The 18,613-nt window shown below is 37.0% G+C and overlaps 1 protein-coding gene across 1 annotated transcript in view; it reads left to right on the plus strand.

The window, feature by feature from the left end:
- The window catches only part of polr3b (polymerase (RNA) III (DNA directed) polypeptide B), a 99,485-nt gene that overhangs the window by 43,579 nt on the left and 37,293 nt on the right, over positions 1 to 18,613 (plus strand). Inside the window, 4 exon segments of the mRNA XM_062043083.1 lie at positions 1,775 to 1,928; positions 2,020 to 2,094; positions 6,269 to 6,367; positions 9,295 to 9,422. Of these exon segments, the coding sequence (XP_061899067.1) occupies positions 1,775 to 1,928; positions 2,020 to 2,094; positions 6,269 to 6,367; positions 9,295 to 9,422 (456 nt within the window).

Here is an 18,613-nt window from a genome sequence, read left to right on the forward strand (position 1 = left end):
CGGGGGTCTCCGTTGTGGTATTTTAGGCTTCATATTGCACCACACATTATCAAGGGGAGACAGGTCTGGACTACAGGCAGGCCAGTCTAGTACCCGCACTCTTTTACTATGAAGCCACGCTGTTGTAACACGTGGCTTGGCATTGTCTTGCTGAAATAAGCAGGGGCGTCCATGATAACGTTGCTTGGATGGCAACATATGTTGCTCCAAAACCTGTATGTACCTTTCAGCATTAATGGTGCCTTCACAGATGTGTAATTTACCCAAGACTTGGGCACTAATACGCCCCCATACTATCACAGTCAACTTTGCGCCTAGAACAATCCGGATGGTTCTTTTCCTCTGTGGTCCGGAGGACACGACGTCCACAGTTTCCAAAAACAATATGAAATGTGGACTCGTCAGACCACAGAACACTTTTCCACTTTGCATCAGTCCATCTTAAATTAGTTTCTGGGTGTTGTTGATAAATGGCTTTCGCTTTGCATAGTAATAATAATACCTGGGATTTATATAGCGCTTTTCTAAGTACCCAAAGTCGCTTTACATGTTAAAAACCCATCATTCATTCACACCTGGTGGTGGTAAGCTACTTTCGTAGCCACAGCTGCCCTGGGGTAGACTGACGGAAGCGTGGCTGCCAATTTGCGCCTACGGCCCCTCCGACCACCACCTATCATTCATTCAACATTCATTCACCGGTGTGAGTGGCACCGGGGGCAAGGGTGAAGTGTCCTGCCCAAGGACACAACGGCATGGTAAGAGGCGGGGAGCGAACCTGCAACCCTCAGGTTTCTGACACGGGCGCTCTACCCACTATGCCATGCCGCCCCTAAGTAGTAGAGTTTTAACTTTCACTTACAGATGTAGCGACCAACTGTAGTTACTGACAGGGTTTTTCTGAAGTGTTCCTGAGCCCATGTGGTGATATCTTTTACACACTGATGTCACTTTCTGATGCAGTACCACCTGAGGGATGGAAGGTCCGTAATATCATCGCTTACGTGCAGTGATTTCTCCATATTCTCTGAACCTTTTGATGATATTACGGACAATACATGGTGAAATCCCTAAATTCCTTGCAATAGCTCATTGAGAAATGTTGTTTTTAAACTGTTGGACAATTTGCTCAGGCATTTGTTGACAAAGTGGTGACCCTCGCCCCGTCCTTGTTTGTGAACGACTGAGCATTTCATGGAAGCTGCTTTTATACCCAATCATGGCACCCACCTGTTCCCAATTTGCCTGTTCACCTGTGGGATGTTCCAAATAAGTGTTTGATGAGCATTCCTCAACTTTCTCAGTCTTTTTTGCCACTTGTGCCAGCTTTTTTTGAAACATGTTGCAGGCATCCAATTCCAAATGAGCTAATATTTGCAAAAAAATAACAAAGTTTTCCAGTTCGAACGTTAAGTATCTCGTCTTTGCAGTCTATTTAATTGAATATAAGTTGAAAAGGATTTGCAAATCATTGTATTCTCTTTTTATTTACCATTTACACAACGTGACAACTTCACCACACGAAAAGTGGTGCGTACGGATACAGAGGTACTTGTGTAATGGAAAAGCATCTCTAATGTGGCAGACTTGTAGTGGTCCATGTTAATGGTGGACCAGCTAGGACACCTAAAATGAGTTCATTTTAGAACATGTTGTCATACGACACTAGGGAAATACACTCCACAACTCTAGCGGGAGCTTTGGAACACCTCAAACCCCGAATTTGGGGTCGCTGCCGAGTTTGAAGCAGTGACATCAGGTAATGTGTTCACAGGAAACATCCTCGGTGTTATTCGAGACCACCAAAAGCTGATCAGGACCTTCAGGTTGATGCGCCGTGCGGGTTTCATCAACGAGTTTGTGTCCATCTCCACCAACATGGCCGACCGATGCGTGTACATCTCATCGGACGGAGGGCGCCTCTGCAGGTAGGATGCTTGTCGTCATCCGTACTTGGCATAGTTTGTTGGTGTATTATTACTAGTTTGGCAGACATTGCTTGTCGGGTCTCTTTCCCAGGCCGTACATCATCGTCAAGAAGGGTCAGCCCATGGTGAAAAACAAACACATTGAGGATCTGTCGCAGGGCTACAGGTGAGGTCCACCTTGCATCCTTTAGAGTAGTGTTTTTCAACCACTACAGTCTGGTGTGCCGTGGGAGATTGTCATTTCACCTAATTGGGTTAAAAACATTTTTTGCAAACCAGTACAGTGCTTTTACCAAATTATAAGGCACACTGCCGATGAATGGTCTATTTTTGATCTTTTTTCATATATTAGGCGCATTTTTTTTTCTAAATGTAAAAAACTTCCTTGTGGTCTACATAACATGTAATGGTGGTTCTTTAGTCCAAATGTTGCCTAGATGATGTTTTACAGACAATCTTCAAGTTGCTTTCTGACAGTCCCTTCTGGATGCGCCGTTTGGTGGGCGGTCTTATTTACGTGGCTCACCTTCGGCAGCGTCTTTTCCCTGTCATCTTTGTTGTAGCGGTGTAGCGTGCAAGGACGGGAGTGGAAGAAGTGTCAAAAGATGGCGATAACTGTTTTAATGACATTCAGACTTTTGAGTTTGAGTTTGAGTTTTGAGTTTATTTCGAACATGCAAGCATACAACATGATACATCACAATTTCCAATTTCTCTTTTCAACATGTTCGAAAAGGAGTAGGAAGAAGCAGAGCTTATTTAATCCTACCCCTTTTCTTTACATTACAGTTGCAAAACTTTTTGTTCACTTCCTGTTCACAATTTATTCACAATAAACTCCATAAGTAATCACAATAAAAATAGATAAATAAATAATAGTAAGAATTCGATAATAATAATTGGTGAAGTAAGTCATATTTCATATGATGAGATAAGTAAGATTACTTTAAGAATGAATGAATGGATGGATGAAATAAATTGACAATGTTTGTCATGGTTCTTCTTCTTTGTACTTTGTAAACACTTTAAGTTTGAAGAGTTTCTTGAAGTGTATCATATTAGTACATTGTTTGATTGCTTTGCTTAATCCATTCCATCATTTAATTCCACATATTGATATACTGAAGGTCTTAAGTGTTGTACGTGCAAACAAATGTTTTAAATTACGTTTTTCTCTAAGATTATATTTCTCCTCTTTTTTTGAGAAGAATTGTTGTATATTCTTGGCTAGCAGGTTATAGTTTGCTTTGTGCATAATTTTAGCTGTTTGCAAATTCACTATGTCGTGGAATTTCAGTATCTTTGATTCAATAAATAAAGAGTTTGTATGTTCTCTATATCCAACATTATGTATTATTCTAATTGATCTTTTTTGTAACACCGTTAATGAATGAAGTGTACTTTTGTAATTATTTCCCCATATTTCTACACAGTAGCTCAGATATGGTAACACTAGTGAGCAGTAGAGAATATGAAGGGATTTGTGGTCTAGAACATGTTTTGCTTTATTCATTATTGACGTGTTTCTTGCAACTTTATGTTGTATATTTTTTACGTGAGATTTCCAGTTCAATTTATCATCAATCATTATACCTAGAAATTTGGTTTCATTTACTCTTTCAATTTCTATTCCGTCTATTTGTATTTGTGTTTGACTTTCTCTTCTACTGTTACCAAATAGCATTATTTTAGTTTTACTAAGATTCAACGATAGTCTGTTTTTGTCAAACCATCTTTTTAATTTGTTAATTTCTTCTGTTATTATTTGTATTATCTCCTGTGTGTTCTCTCCTGAACAAAACGCTGTTGTATCATCCGCAAATAATACTAACTTTAAATCTTTTGTAACTTTACAAATGTCATTTATATAGAGATTGAATAATTTAGGTCCTAGTATTGATCCCTGAGGTACACCACAGGATATATTGAGCGTTGTAGACGTGTGTTCGCCTAGCTTCACGTATTGTTTCCTGTTCGTTAGATAACTTCTTATCCAGTTTAAGACTAACCCTCTGATGTCATATCGTTCTAATTTTTTGATTAAAATATTGTGATTAATTGTGTTAATTGTGTCAAATGCTTTAGTTAGATCCATAAAAACCGCTGCCGCACATTTTTTACTATCTATTGTATTGGTAATTTCTTCTGTAATTTCAATTAAAGCCATTGAAGTTGAAACATTAGCTCTGTATCCATATTGGTTCTCTTCGAGTATTCTATTTTTATTTATGAAACTTTCTAATCTGTTATTGAACTTGACTTTACTTCAATCAATAACGGAGCAGCATCTCCTCATCCGGAAACAACAACACCGGAAATGTGTTCCGTGATAAACCGTCTGACCGGAACTCTCTAATAATTAAAGTTCCTTGGGTGAATAATGTAAACTCACTACACCGGTATGTTTTAGCGCTTTCATGGCGAGTTTACTGACCGATATAAGTAAGAACTTTACACTACTTTATATTAGAAATTGCAACAGCGGAGGATGAATGTCACATAACAAGAAGATAGAGAAAAAGAAGAAGCTTATCGATTACGGTGTCGGCACGGACTACAAAGGCGGACGCGGGCAATTTTTCAGGATATATGCAGATCCCAAATACAGATCAGCAGGTACCAGAAGGTAGGAAAGGTTTCTTTTGCATAATATTGCGAAACAAAACGCTAGATAATATATCTTACCTTATACACACACCATAATAATACTCGATGTTGAAGCACATCAAACGGTGCAGTCTACATGTATCTCTTATGTTTGACTGCCATCTACTAGTCACACTTATCATTACACCATGTACCAAATAAAATAGTTTCGAGGTGGGTAAGCTCAACCAAACCTATTCCTTACATTAGGCGCACCAGGTTATAAGGCGCACTGTCGAGTTTGGAGGGGAAAAAAGGATTTTAAGTGCACCTTATAGTCCGGAAAATACAGTCATTATAATTTGCAAATAAGGTGTCGTTATTGAATGTCTGTACTGTCTAGAGTAACCATATTATAATCTTCCATATCAGTAGGTGGCGGCCGGTAGCTAATTGCTTTGCAGATGTCGGTTACATGGTTTGTCGTGATCACAATATGCAGACAACAGCGGGAGGCAGCGTGCAGGTTAAAGGTATCTAACGCTTAAACCGAAAATAAACAAAAGACGAAGGCCTCTAAGAAAAGGCATTGAAGCTTAGGGATGGCTATGCAGAACAAAACTAAAATAATAATAATAATAATAACAGATTTTTATTTGCAAAAAGCACTTTACATTGAGCAAACAACCTCAAAGTGCTACAGTGTATTAAAAAAATTAAAATAAAAAGATAATAAAAATAAAAAGTAGAACAGCCTAATAGCTAGAGCTAGTATGCATATGTCTAAAATAATGCTTTTTAAAAAAGAAGGGTTTTTAAGCCTTTTTTAAAAGCATCCACAGTCTGTGGTGCCCTCAGGGGGTCAGGGAGAGCGTTCCACAGACTGGGAGCGGCTGAGCAGGAAGCCCGGTCTCCCATTGTTCGTAGCTTTGTCCTCGGAGGTTGGAGGAGGTTAACCTGTCCGGAGCGGAGGTGTCGTGTGGAGGATTTGGGGGTGAGTAGTTCTTTGAGGTAGAGGGGGGCATTTCCATGGTGGCACTGGCGGGTTAGTAGGGAGACGTTGTATTCAATTTGAGTGGAACAGGAAGCCAGTGAAGGGATTTGAGAATTGTTGTAATATGGTCGTATTTCCGCACTCTCATCAGGATCCTAGCAGAAACTGAACTGGCTGCAAAGTAAACAAAAACAGAACGCTGGACGACAGCAAAGACTTGCAGCATGTGGAGCAGACGGCGTCCACAAAGTACATCCGTACGTCACATGACAATCAACAATGTCCACACAAAGAAGGATAAAAACAACTCCAATAGTCTTGATTGCTAAAACAAAGCAGGTGCGGGGAATAGCGCTCAAGGAAGACATGAAACTGCTACAGGAAAATACCAACAAAACAGGAAGAGTCACCAAAATAGGAGCGCAAGAGAAGAACTAAAACGCTACACACAGGAAAACACCAAACAACTCAAAATAAGTCAGGGTGTGATGTGACAGGTGGTGACAGTACACCTACTTTGAGACAAGAGCTATAGTGATGCATGCTTGGTTATGGTTTAAATTAATATCCAACAATTGCGACAACGACTTTTTACTGTCAATATCGGCTGCTGAGTTAAATTTTTGTAATGTTTTCTGCTGGCGGTGTGTCTCCGGATTTTTTCAATAAAAAAAATGTGCCTTGGCTCAAAAAAGGTTGAAAAACACTACTTTAGAGTCATCACCTTGCTGGTGCTTATAGGATCTTCTATTGTCTCTAGAACCTTTGAGGACTTCCTGCATGAAGGTCTGGTGGAGTACCTGGATGTCAATGAGGAGAACGACTGTCAGATCGCCCTTTACGAGCACATGATAAACAAGTAAGATGTTTGTATATTGAAAGTGGTTTTCTCAAAGGAAATCATGTAAATAGAAATAATCTGTTCCATGGTGTAACTGTAGCCCCCTTAAAACGTTAAAGCAGAGGTCTTTGGCGTCCGCAACCCCTAGGGCAGGGCTGTTTGATTCCATTGTTCTAGGGGCCGGACGTCTCTTCTCACTATTATTCAGCCTTCCTTCTCTTTAGCGGACGTTGTTTTAGGTTATTCACAAATTTCAGAATGCATAATACAAGATTCCATCGCAGTGGACACTGGCCTTTACGAGGCTAAAATATCAACGCAAAGATGTGTGTTTAAACAGGTCCAAGGTTCTCAATACAACACAGTGTTTCCCATAAACTGCCAAGATACCTGTGGCGGTGGGGGCGTGGCTATAGGCGTGGTCACCATGACATTGAGTAATTTGCATAATTTACTACAATGATATGATTTTCTCTAAAAAGGCTCAAAAAATGTATACTTACTAATTAATAATAACAGTTTTGTTTCAAACGTCCATCCATCCATCCATTTTACAATATAATTACAACACTTTATGTACATATTTATATACAGATTTGAACAATAAGTTATTCACTGAAATATATTTATTAATTGTGGTTCTAACAAAAAATATATATCTTATAAAATATAAAAGCTAAAATGTCTCTTAAAGCTCTGCCCCTTTAATTAGTGCATACAAAATAATTTAACTTTAGCCTACTACTACAACCATATTATTTACCAGCAACATAAAGTGAAACAGAGGCAGAGGTGTCCTGCCACAGTCAGTAACAAATAAACAGAAAACAGTAGTGGTCAAATACAAATAAGGCAACAAGAGAAGTATCCTACACTTCTCTTTTGTAAAGTAAATCTGAACAGCCTATATGGGCATCTACATCAACTATATGATTTGCCTGAGAAGCTGGACAGGACCAAAAATTTTTTAATTTTTAATTTTTTTATTTGTGGCGGACGTAATTCTTTTGTGGCGGGCCGCCACAAATAAATGAATGTGTGGGAAACACTGCAACATGAGCGCTTTAGTGTTCAATGACATTCATTTTGCTGCAAAAATGTAAAAGTCAGAGTCTCTCCCAACAGAAATGTTTCTGGGGGTTTTTAATATTTCTCTGCAATTTTTCCACAAATGTAAGGCACTGCAAGTTTATTTATAGAGCACAATTCATACCCAAGGCAAATCAAAGTACTTTTACAGAAAATTACAATTAGGCAATGAAATGAATAATCATAAAAATAATCATAATTCAAATAAAATTAAAATCAACAAGTGTAGATTAAATACTTTCAGTTGTCATATGCACAATTAAATTAAATACAAAACCAGTGAAGTTGGCACATTGTGTAAATGGTAAATAAAAACAGAATACAATGATTTTCAAATCATTTTCAACTTATATTCAATTGATTACACTGCAAAGACAAGATATTTAATGTTCCAACTGCAAAACTTTATTTTTTGCAAATATTAGCTCACTTGGAATTTGATGCCTGCAACATGTTTCAAAAAAAGCTGGCACAAGTGGCAAAAATGAGTGAGAAAGTTGAGGAATGCTCGTCAAACACTTATTTGGAACATCCCACAGGTGAACAGGCTAATTGGGAACAGGTGGGTGCCATGATTGGGTATAAAAGCAGCTTCCATGAAATGCTCAGTCATTCACAAACAAGGACGGGGCGAGGGTCACCACTTTGTCAACAAATGCCTGAGCAAATTGTCCAACAGTTTAAGAACAACATTTCTCAACGAGCTATTGCAAGGATTTTAGGGATATCACCTTCTACAGTCCGTAATATCATCAAAAGGTTCAGAGAATCTGGAGAAATTACTGCACGTAACATTGAATGCCTGTGACCTTGGATCCCTCAGGCAGTACTGCATCAAAAAGCGACATCAGTGTGTAAAGGATATCACCACATGGGCTCAGGAACACTTCAGAAAACCACTGTCAGTAACTACAGTTTGTCGCTACATCTGAAAGTGCGAGTTAAAAATCTACTATGCAAAGCCAAAGCAATTTATCAACAACACCCAGAAACGCCGCCGGCTTCGTTGGGCCCAAGCTCATCTAAGATGGACTGATGTAAAGTGGAAAGGTGTTCTGTGGTCTGACGAGTCTACATTTCAAATTGTTTTTGGAAGCTGTGGACGTCATGTCCTCTGGACAAAAGAGGAAAAGAACCATCCGGATAGTTCTCGGCGCAAAGTGTAAAATCCAGCATCTGTGATGGTATGGGGGTGTATTAGTGCCCAAGGCATGGGTAACTTACACATCTGTGAAGGCACCATTAATGCTGAAAGGTACATACAGGTTTTGGAGCAACATATGTTGCCATCTAAGTAATGCTATCATGGACGCCCCTGCTTATTTCAGCAAGACAATGCCAAGCCACGTGTTACAACAACGTGGCTTCATAGTAAAAGAGTGCGGATACAACTCTGGCCTGCCTGTAGTCCAGACCTGTCTCCCATTGAAAATGTGTGGTGCAATATGAAGCCTAAAATAGCAGAAGGGAGACTGTTGAACAACTTAAGCTGTACATCAAGCAAGAATGGGAAATAATACCACTTCAAAAATGTGTCTCCTCAGTTCCCAAACATTTACTGAGTGTTGTTAAAAGGAAAGGCCATGTAACACAGTGGTGTTACCATTAAATCTGCCATTAAATTCTAGGGTAATGATTACTTGCAAAAAAAAAAAAAATGAAGTGTCTCAGTTGGAACGTTAAATTTCTTGTCTTTGCAGTCTATTCAATTGAATATAAGTTGAAAATGAATAGCAAATCATTGTATTCTCTTTTTATTTACCATTTACACAACGTGCCAACTTCACTGGTTTTGGGTTTTGTAGAATTACAAATGAGGAGTTGTTAACGTTTTTTGTTTATTGTTACGTTTGTAGAGACACCACGCACTTGGAGATCGAGCCCTTCACGCTACTGGGCGTGTGCGCCGGCCTCATTCCCTACCCCCACCACAACCAGTCACCCAGGAACACATACCAGTGCGCTATGGGCAAGCAGGCCATGGGTAAGAAAGCCTTAGCTGAGAATACGGCATGCATTTGGTCTCTCGTCCTTAAAAAAAAATACTTTTTTTGGAAAATACCAGTCAGGGTGGAGATTTTCAAACAAGTCAAACTTCTGATTGGAGAAAATGAAGAGGACAGCAGCAGAATGTGTTTGTGTTTGGAGATTGTTTTTTTAATGGGGAAAATGTGTGTTCTTTAAATCATCCATGTTGGCCAGGCCTGGGCCAATATTCGATATATCAGTTAACCAAACGATAAATTCAAACTGGAAGAGGCAATTCCTGAAGGAATTTCGTGTGAATGTTCCAATGATGAAGTTGAACCATACTTGCCAACCCTCCCGTTTTTAGCGGGAGACTCCCGGTATTCAGCGCCTCTCCCGATAACCTCCCGGCAGAAATTTTCTCCCGACAAACTCCCGGTATTCAGCCGGAGCTGGAGGCTATGGCCCCTCCAGCTCAATGAGGACCTGAGTGGGGACAGCCTGTTCTCACGTCCGCTTTCCCACAATATAAACAGCTTGCCTGCCCAATGACGTCATAACATCTACGGCTTTTAGAGAGTAGAGTGCACAACTGCGCACACAACAAGGAGACCAAACAGAAGAACGAGGAAGTTACAGACATGGCGACGCCGTCAACGAGCAAGATGAAGAAATACGCTTGCAAGTTCCAAAACGAATGGAAACAAGAATTTCAGTTCATCCAGGACAGTTCAAAGGGGAAGGGGTATGTAATTATGTTGCCTGTACATTTTGTAGAACGGACTTCTCCATTGAACACGGTGGCCGAGTCATGAACGGAGGAGAAGTTAAACAGGACAATACTGCCATCTACTGGATAGCCCCCGGAACACAGAAATTCAAGTATTTATTTTATTTATATGTATAATAAAATAAATATATATACATATATATATATAGCTAGAATTCACTGAAAGTCAAGTATTTCATACACATATATATATATATATATATATATATATATATATATATAATATATATATATATATATATATATGTATGTATGTATGTATGTATGTATGTATGTATGAAATACTTGAGTTGGTGAATTCTAGCTGTAAATATACTCCCCTATTAACCACGCCCTTAACCCCGCCCCCAACCACGCCCCCACCTCCCGGTATCGGAGGTCTCAAGGTTGGCAAGTATGAGTTGAACTGAAATGCTGACAGAATGTAGTATGAATGTAAGAACAGTTTGAATGTTGGAATGGTTTGAATGTTGAAGAGCTGATGCTAAACTGAATTGATTGATTGATTGAGACTTTTATTAGTAGATTGCACAGTACAGTACATATTCCGTACAATTGACCACTAAATTGTAACACCCCAATAAGTTTTTCAACTTGTTTAAGTCGGGGTCCATGTTAATCAATTCATGGTAAATGAAATTCTAATTGAACATAGGGTGAATGTAGAAATGGTTTAAATATTGAAATTGTGTTAAACGCTTAAATAGTTTGAATGTTGGAATGGTTTGAATGTTGAAGAGTTTGAATTTCCAGGAAAAGCGGAATTTGGTTTGGAACTTGGGAAAGTGTAAGTTTGAATGTCCAGGATGAGTGGAATGTGTTGATGTTGGAATGGTTTGAATAGGTTGAAAAATGTGGGAATTATGCAACTTGGAAAAATGTCCCATTCATTTCAATGGAAACTTCCTGGAATTTTGGGAAAAGCGGGATTAAAAAAATAATTAGGAGCATGAATGTCCTGAATGAGCTGAATTGGTTGGTGTTGGAATTGTTTAAATTGGTCAAGAAATGTTGAAGTACCGTATTTTTCAGACTATAAGTCGCAGTTTTCTTCATAGTTTGGCCGGGGGTGCGACTTATACTCAGGAGCGACTTATGTGTGAAATTATTAACACATTAGCGTAAAATATCAAATAATATTATTTATCTCATTCACGTAAGAGACTAGACCAGGGGTCACCAACGCGGTGCCCGCGGGCACCAGGTAGCCCGTAAGGACCAGATGAGTAGCCCGCTGGCCTGTTCTGAAAATAGCTCAAATAGCAGCACTTACCAGTTAGCTGCCTCTAATTTTTAAATTGTATTTATTTACTAGCAAGCTGGTCTCGCTTTGCTCAACATTTTTAATTCTAAGAGAGACAAAACTCAAATAGAATTTGAAAATCCAAGAAAATATTTTAAAGACTAGGTCTTCACTAACTGACAAAGAAACAGATAACAGATTTGGTGTCCAGTTGAAAGTGTGACATGATTTATTTAAACATTTGAGAGTTGACTTTTGTATTTTACATGAGTTATTATTTGTACAAACATGGTGCAAAGTAATTCATGATTTGTTAAAAAATGTTAGTGGCTAGCTAGTTAAAATGGGATATTGTGATTTCACAAGACTGTCTTAGAAGTGATCATTTGAAAATGTTCAATTTGAAAAATGTGCACTTAGAGAAAATATAAAAATAAAGTGTTGCATATTGATATTTATCTGTTTCTATATATATTTATTGTGAGAAATCATTAAGATGATCAGTGTTTCCACAAAGATAAATATCATTAATTAATAATAATAACATAGAGTTAAAGGTAAATTGAGCAAATTGGCTATTTCTGGCAATTTATTTAAGTGTGTATCAAACTGGTAGCCCTTCGCATTAATCACTACCCAAGAAGTAGCTCTTGGTTTCAAAAAAGTTGGTGAGCCCTGGACTAGACGTATAAGATTTCATGGGATTTAGCGATTAGGAGTGACAGATTGTTTGGTAAACGTATAGCATGTTCTATATGTTATAGTTATTTGAATGACTCTTACCATAATATGTTACGTTAACATACCAGGCACGTTCTCAGTTGGTTATTTATGCCTCATATAACGTACACTTATTCAGCCTGTTGTTCACTATTCTTTATTTATTTTAAATTGCCTTTCAAATGTCTATTCTTGGTGTTGGCTTTTATCAAATACATTTCCCCAAAAAATGCGACTTATACTCCAGTGCGACTTATATATGTTTTTTTTCCTTCTTTATTATGCATTTCCGGCCGGTGCGACTTATACTCCAGAGCGAATTATACTCCGAAAAATATGGTAGTAACAGTTTTTAATTGAGAAATTCCTGGAATTTTGGGAAAACTAGGAATTTTTCTAGTTCCTTAACCGACTTGGTTTTTGTCCTGAATATGAGTGTTTTGACGGTGGAACGGTTGAAATGGGTTGAAATATGTGAAAGGAGTACTCGAACTTAAGAAGGGTGGAAACAGGTTACCAAAAAACGGGAATTCCTGGAAATTTGTTGAATGTGGAAACACGGTAATTTGAATGTCCAGGATGAGTTGAATGTGTTGAAGGTGAAATGGTTTGAATCGGTTGAAGAATGTGGGAATTGTGGAAGTTTATATTTATATAAGTTTTATATTCATGGTTGGCGCAGCCGGACTGCAGCAAGAGGGGTTAGAAAGAGGAAAAAAAGGAAAACCGAAGGGGAAATTGCGGGGGATAAGACGAGAGGTGGTTGTGATTTTTATTCAAATGCAAAATTTTGCTAACAGACAAATATTTGTTTTGTTTTTTTAACTTGGAGATTTAAAAGATTGCATTCCAATCACAATGTTACAAAATACGAGAAGTACAAGTTTATAGCATTTTAAAGTATATACATGCATTATTATTGTGTGAATACTCCAAAGCATTCCAGGTTTTCCAGGACATTTTTCCCATTCAAAATAAATTTTTCAAACTTCCACCATTTCCACATTTTTCAACCTATTCAAACCATTCGACCTTCAACACATTTCACCATCCTGGAAATTTAAACTACCTTTTTTTCCATGTTCAAAAAATGTCCAGGATTTTCCAGAACTCCTGGTGTTCCAAAGCCCTATTTCCACCCTTTTTTCAGGCGAATACTCCGTCAACGCATTACAACCTTTCCACCGTCAAAACATTCCTCTTAACCAGTACAAAAAACGAAAATACAATTTTAACTCGAAAAATTCCCATTTTTCCTGAAATTCCAGGAATTCCGTAATACCATTTATCAATTCAACATGTTACTACTTCAACATTTCTTGACCGATTTGGGAAAAATTCCAACACCAACCATTTCAACTCATTCAGACCATTCAATTTGTTTTTTTACTATTTTCTAAAAAATTCCCGGTTTTCCCGAAACTCCCAAATTTTTGGGAAATTCCCATTGAAGTTCCACAACTCCCACATTTTTCCTCTCTAACCGTTCCAACTTCAAAATATTCAGCCTATTCGGGAATTCCAAAAATTCACAGAATTCCAGGTTTTCCGGGACATTTTTCCCATTCAAAATGAATTGGCCATTTTTCAAACTTCCCACCATTTCCACATTGTTCAACCGATTCAAATCATTCAACTTTGAACACATTTCACCATCCTGGAAATTTAAACTACCTTTTTTTACATGTTCAAAAAAATTCCAGGATTTTCCAGAATTCCTGGTGTTCCAAAGCCCCATTTCCACCCTTTTTTCTGACGACTACTCCTTCCACATTTTTCAACGCATTTCAACCGGTCCGCCGTCAAAACATTTGTTTTATTGAACTGGAAAAATTCCCATTTTTTTCCGAAATTCCAGGAATTCCGTAATACCATTTTCTCAATTCAACATGTTACTACTTTAACATTTCTCGACCGATTAAAAAAATTCCAACACCAGACCATTCAAGTTTTTTTTTTACCATTTTCTAAAAAAAAAATTCCGCTTTTCCCGAAATTTCCTAATTTTTTGGAAATTCCCATTGAAATCAATGGAACATTCTTCAAAGTTCCACAACTCCCGCATTTTTCATCTGATTCTAACTGTTCCAACTTCAAAATATTCACCCTGTTTGGGAATTGTGTGCTCTACTTCAACAATTCTCTAAAGAAATTCCAGGATTTTAGTTCAACTTCAGCATTGGAGCATTCACATGCAATTCCTTCAAGAATTGCCTCATCTATCCATCCATCCATTTTCTACCGCTTGTCCCTTTTGGGGTCACGGGGGGGTGCTGGAGCCTATCTCAGCTGCATAATGTATTATTACATCAATGGTTAATTTGGTCTCATTATATTAAAGGCAATAATATCGTTTATCGGCAATAATTCTTAGGTCAATATAATGTCAAGCAAATTTTATTCTGGGCCCAGGCCTAATGTTGTCGTGGACAAGTTGCCACGGCAGAAAAGCTCAAATCCTTTCTTAAACATCCTCCTTAAAGCGGAGCTATACCTAATTCTGTGTTCCGTGCACACAAACAAACACTTACAGTCTATTTAATCTCACGTGAACACAGTTGCTATCCCCTAATCTGCTTTTTCACGCTGTTATTTGTGCAGGTTAAAATCTTACAAAAAAGAAGTCACACATGTGAATGTCAGCATGTATGTGTGATTAAGTGTTTTTTCTTCTTCGGGGGTGGGGGTGGGGTTGTGTGTGTGTGTGTGTGTGTGTGTGTGTGTTCTTGTATTTCTACCCTTCTTGAGACATCAACAAGGAAAAGTAGCTTCCATATGAGGAGGTGTGAACAAGTTAGGACATAAATCATGGTCCCAATAACATTGCATCTAATAGAGAATGTCTCATTTGGTGGTGAAATCTATCAAAATGAGGGTTGTCCCAAAAAGGAGGGATTTTTCAAATTGACTGTGTGTCGCTTTTAAAGTGCTCCCCCTCTGGTCAACATATAAAATAAGTGTGTGTAAAAGTTTGAAGTGCGCCCCTCTGGCCAACATATGAAATAACAAGTGTGTGTAAGAAATTGAAATGCGCCTCTTTGACCAAAACTAATTTAAAAAATCAAATATATAATATGTATATAGAGGCATACTGTAATAACTTCAAGTAAATACTGAAGATTAAAAACCAATTACAAACAAAAAATTCCCCCAAAAAATAAACAACTAAAAGCAGTCTTTTTCTCACAATGTGTCGACTTTTTTCTTATGAAATTGGGAACAATTTCTCATATTCTTTTGATTTCTGTAATATTGAAATATTTTCTCGTAAAATTATTGCTTTTTTTATGTAAAATTACTACTTTTTAATGCAAAATAGTGACATTTGTCATATACAAATCAGATTTTTATCACAATATTGCCAATTTTTTTGTTATAATTTTGCCAAGTAAAATTTATTTATAAAATTCCCATTATTACTATAATACCGCCAAAATTTGTAAGTTTTCTTATAAAATTGTGACTTTTGTCAAGTAAAATTACGACTCTTTTCATGAAATTGCCAAAATTTTAAGCTTTTCTTGTAAAATTGCGACTGCTATTGAGTGAAATTCCAACTTGTATCATAATATTGCACAAATGTTCAGTTTTTCTTGTAAAATTTTGACTTGCGTTGAGTAAAATGGTCGACTTTTATTCTAATACTGCCAAAATTCTACGTTTTTCTTGTGAAATTGTGACCTTTTTCTTGTGAAATTCCAACTCATTTTTCAAAAAAAAGCTTTTTTATATTTGCCTTGTATGTATATATTATTAATGTTGTAAATACACATCTTTATATATCTAGAAAGGCTGGTCCTAAGAGGGAGGCATTTTTCGGAGGTCTCAAGAAGGTAACAAATACAATCGTGTATGTGTGCGTGTGTGTGTGTGTTCGTGTATTTCTACCCTTCTTGAGACTTGAACAGGGAAAAGTACCTTCCATATGAGGAGGTGTGAACAAGTTAGGACATAAATCATGGTCCCAATACAGAAAACCATTGTATCTAATAAAGAATGTCTCATTTGCACCCCTGGTGGTGAAATCTATCAAAATTAAGGTGGTCCCAAAAAGGAGGGATTTTTCAAATTGACTGTCTGTTTTAAAAAGTGCTCCCCCTCTGGCCAACATATGAAATAACAAGTGTGTGTAAGAAATTGAAATGCACCCCCTTTGACCAAAACTAATAAAAAAAAACAAAAACAAATACAGTATGTATGTATATAGAGATATACTGTAATAACTTGAAGTAAATAATGAAGATTAAAAACCAATTACAAACAAAAAATTAACTAAAAGCTTAATCTTTTTCTCACAATTTGTCGACTTTTTTCTTATAAAGTTGGGAGCAATTTCTCATATTCTTTCGGTTTCTGTAATATTGCAATATTTTCTCGTAAGATTATTACTTTTTTTATGTAAAATTACTACTTTTTAATGCAAAATGGTGACATTTGTCATGAAATTCTGACTTTTATCACAATATTGCCAATTTTTTTGTTATAATTTTGCCAAGTAAAATTCTGATTATTACTATAATATCGCCAAAATGTTTAAGTTTTCTTATAAAATTGTGACTTTTGTCGAGTAAAATTACGACTCTTTTCATAAAATTGCCAACATTTTATGCTTTTCTTGTAAAATTGCAAATGTTATTGAGTAAAATTACGACTCTTTTCATAAAATTGCCAAAATGTTATGCTTTCCTTGTAAAATTGCAAATGTTATTGAGTAAAATTCAAGCTTTTATCATAATATTGCACAAATGTTCAGTTTATCTTGTAAAATGCAGACTTGCTTTGAGTAAAATGACGACTTCTATTATAATACTGCCGAAATTCTACGTTTTTCTTGTGAATTTGTGACCTTTTTCTTGTGAAATTCCAACTCATTTTTCACAACGTTGTTTTATATTTGCATAGTATGTATATATTATTAATGTTGTAAATACACATCTTTATATATCTAGAAAGGGTGGTCCTAAAGAGGTAGGCATTTTTCGGAGGTCTCAAGAAGGTAACAAATACAATCGTGTATGTTTGCGTGTGTGTGCGTGTGTATTTCTACCCTTCTTGAGACATGAACAGGGAAAAGTACCTTCCATATGAAGAGGTGTGAACAAACTAGGACATAAATCATGGTCCCAATACAGAAAACCATTGTATCTAATAGAGAATGTCTCATTTGCACCCCTGGTGGTGAAATCCATCAAAATTAAGGTGGTCCCAAAAAGGAGGGATTTTTCAAATTGACTGTGTCTGTTTTAAAAAGTGCTCCCCCTCTGGTCAACATATGAAATAACAAGTGTGTGTAAAAATTTGAAGTGCTTCCCCTCTGGCCAACATATGAAATAACAAGTGTGTCTACAAATTTGAAGTGCTCCCCCTCTGGCCAACATATGAAATAACAAGTGTGTGTAAGAAATTGAAATGCGCCCCCTTTGACCAAAACTAATTAAAAAAAATCTAATATATATGTATATAGAGACATACTGTAATAACTTTAATTAATAATGAAGACTAAAAACCAATTACAAACAAAAAATTTAAAAAACAAAACAAACTAAAATCTGTCTTTTTCTCACAATGTGTCGACTTTTTTCTTATAAAATTGGGAACAATTTCTCATATTCTTTCTGTTTCTGTAATATTGCAATATTTTCTCGTAAGATTATTACTTTTTTTATGTAAAATTATTACTTTTTAATGCAAAACGGTGACATTTGTCATATAAAATTCTGACTTTTATCACAATATTGCCAATTTTTTATATTTAATTTTGCCAAGTAAAATTCCGATTATTATTATGATATCGCCAAAATGTTAAAGTTTTCTTATAAAATTGTGACTTTTGTCGAGTAAAATTGCGACTCTTTTCATAAAATTGCACAAATGTTCAGTTTTTCTTTTAAAATTCTGACTTGCGTTGAGTAAAATGACGACTTATTCTAACACTGCCGAAATTCTAAGTTTTACTTGTGAAATTGTGACCTTTTTCTTGTGAAATTCCAACTCATTTTTCACAACAAGCTTTTTTTATATTTGCATAGTACGTATATATTATTAATGTTGTAAATACAAATCTTTAAATATCTAGAAAGGCTGGTCCTAAAGAGGTAGGCCTTTTTCGGAGATCTCAAGAAGGTAACAAATACAAGAATGTGTGTGTTTGTGTTTGTGTATGCGCATGGACATCAAACATGCGGCGCTTGCGTAGGTCCTCCATTGTGCCGTGTGTGTGCGGAGGCCCTTTCCCTGCCAGTCATCCCGAGTGTCATTAGCAATTCATTGTGTCTGCACTGGCTGTGCTTTGGGGGGGTCAGTGTGCTCAGCTGCGAAAGACCACAGAGTGTGCGCCCGCGGCTCCTTGGTAACCACAACTTCCCCAAACGGCCCCGCTAACATTTGTAGGAACTGCGTTTCACCCCCAAAACTCTCCACCTTCCCCCCCCCCATCTTTACAAAAACACAGACT

The sequence above is a fragment of the Entelurus aequoreus genome, linkage group LG03, assembly GCF_033978785.1.
Source record: "Entelurus aequoreus isolate RoL-2023_Sb linkage group LG03, RoL_Eaeq_v1.1, whole genome shotgun sequence".
Lineage (NCBI taxonomy): Eukaryota > Metazoa > Chordata > Actinopteri > Syngnathiformes > Syngnathidae > Entelurus > Entelurus aequoreus.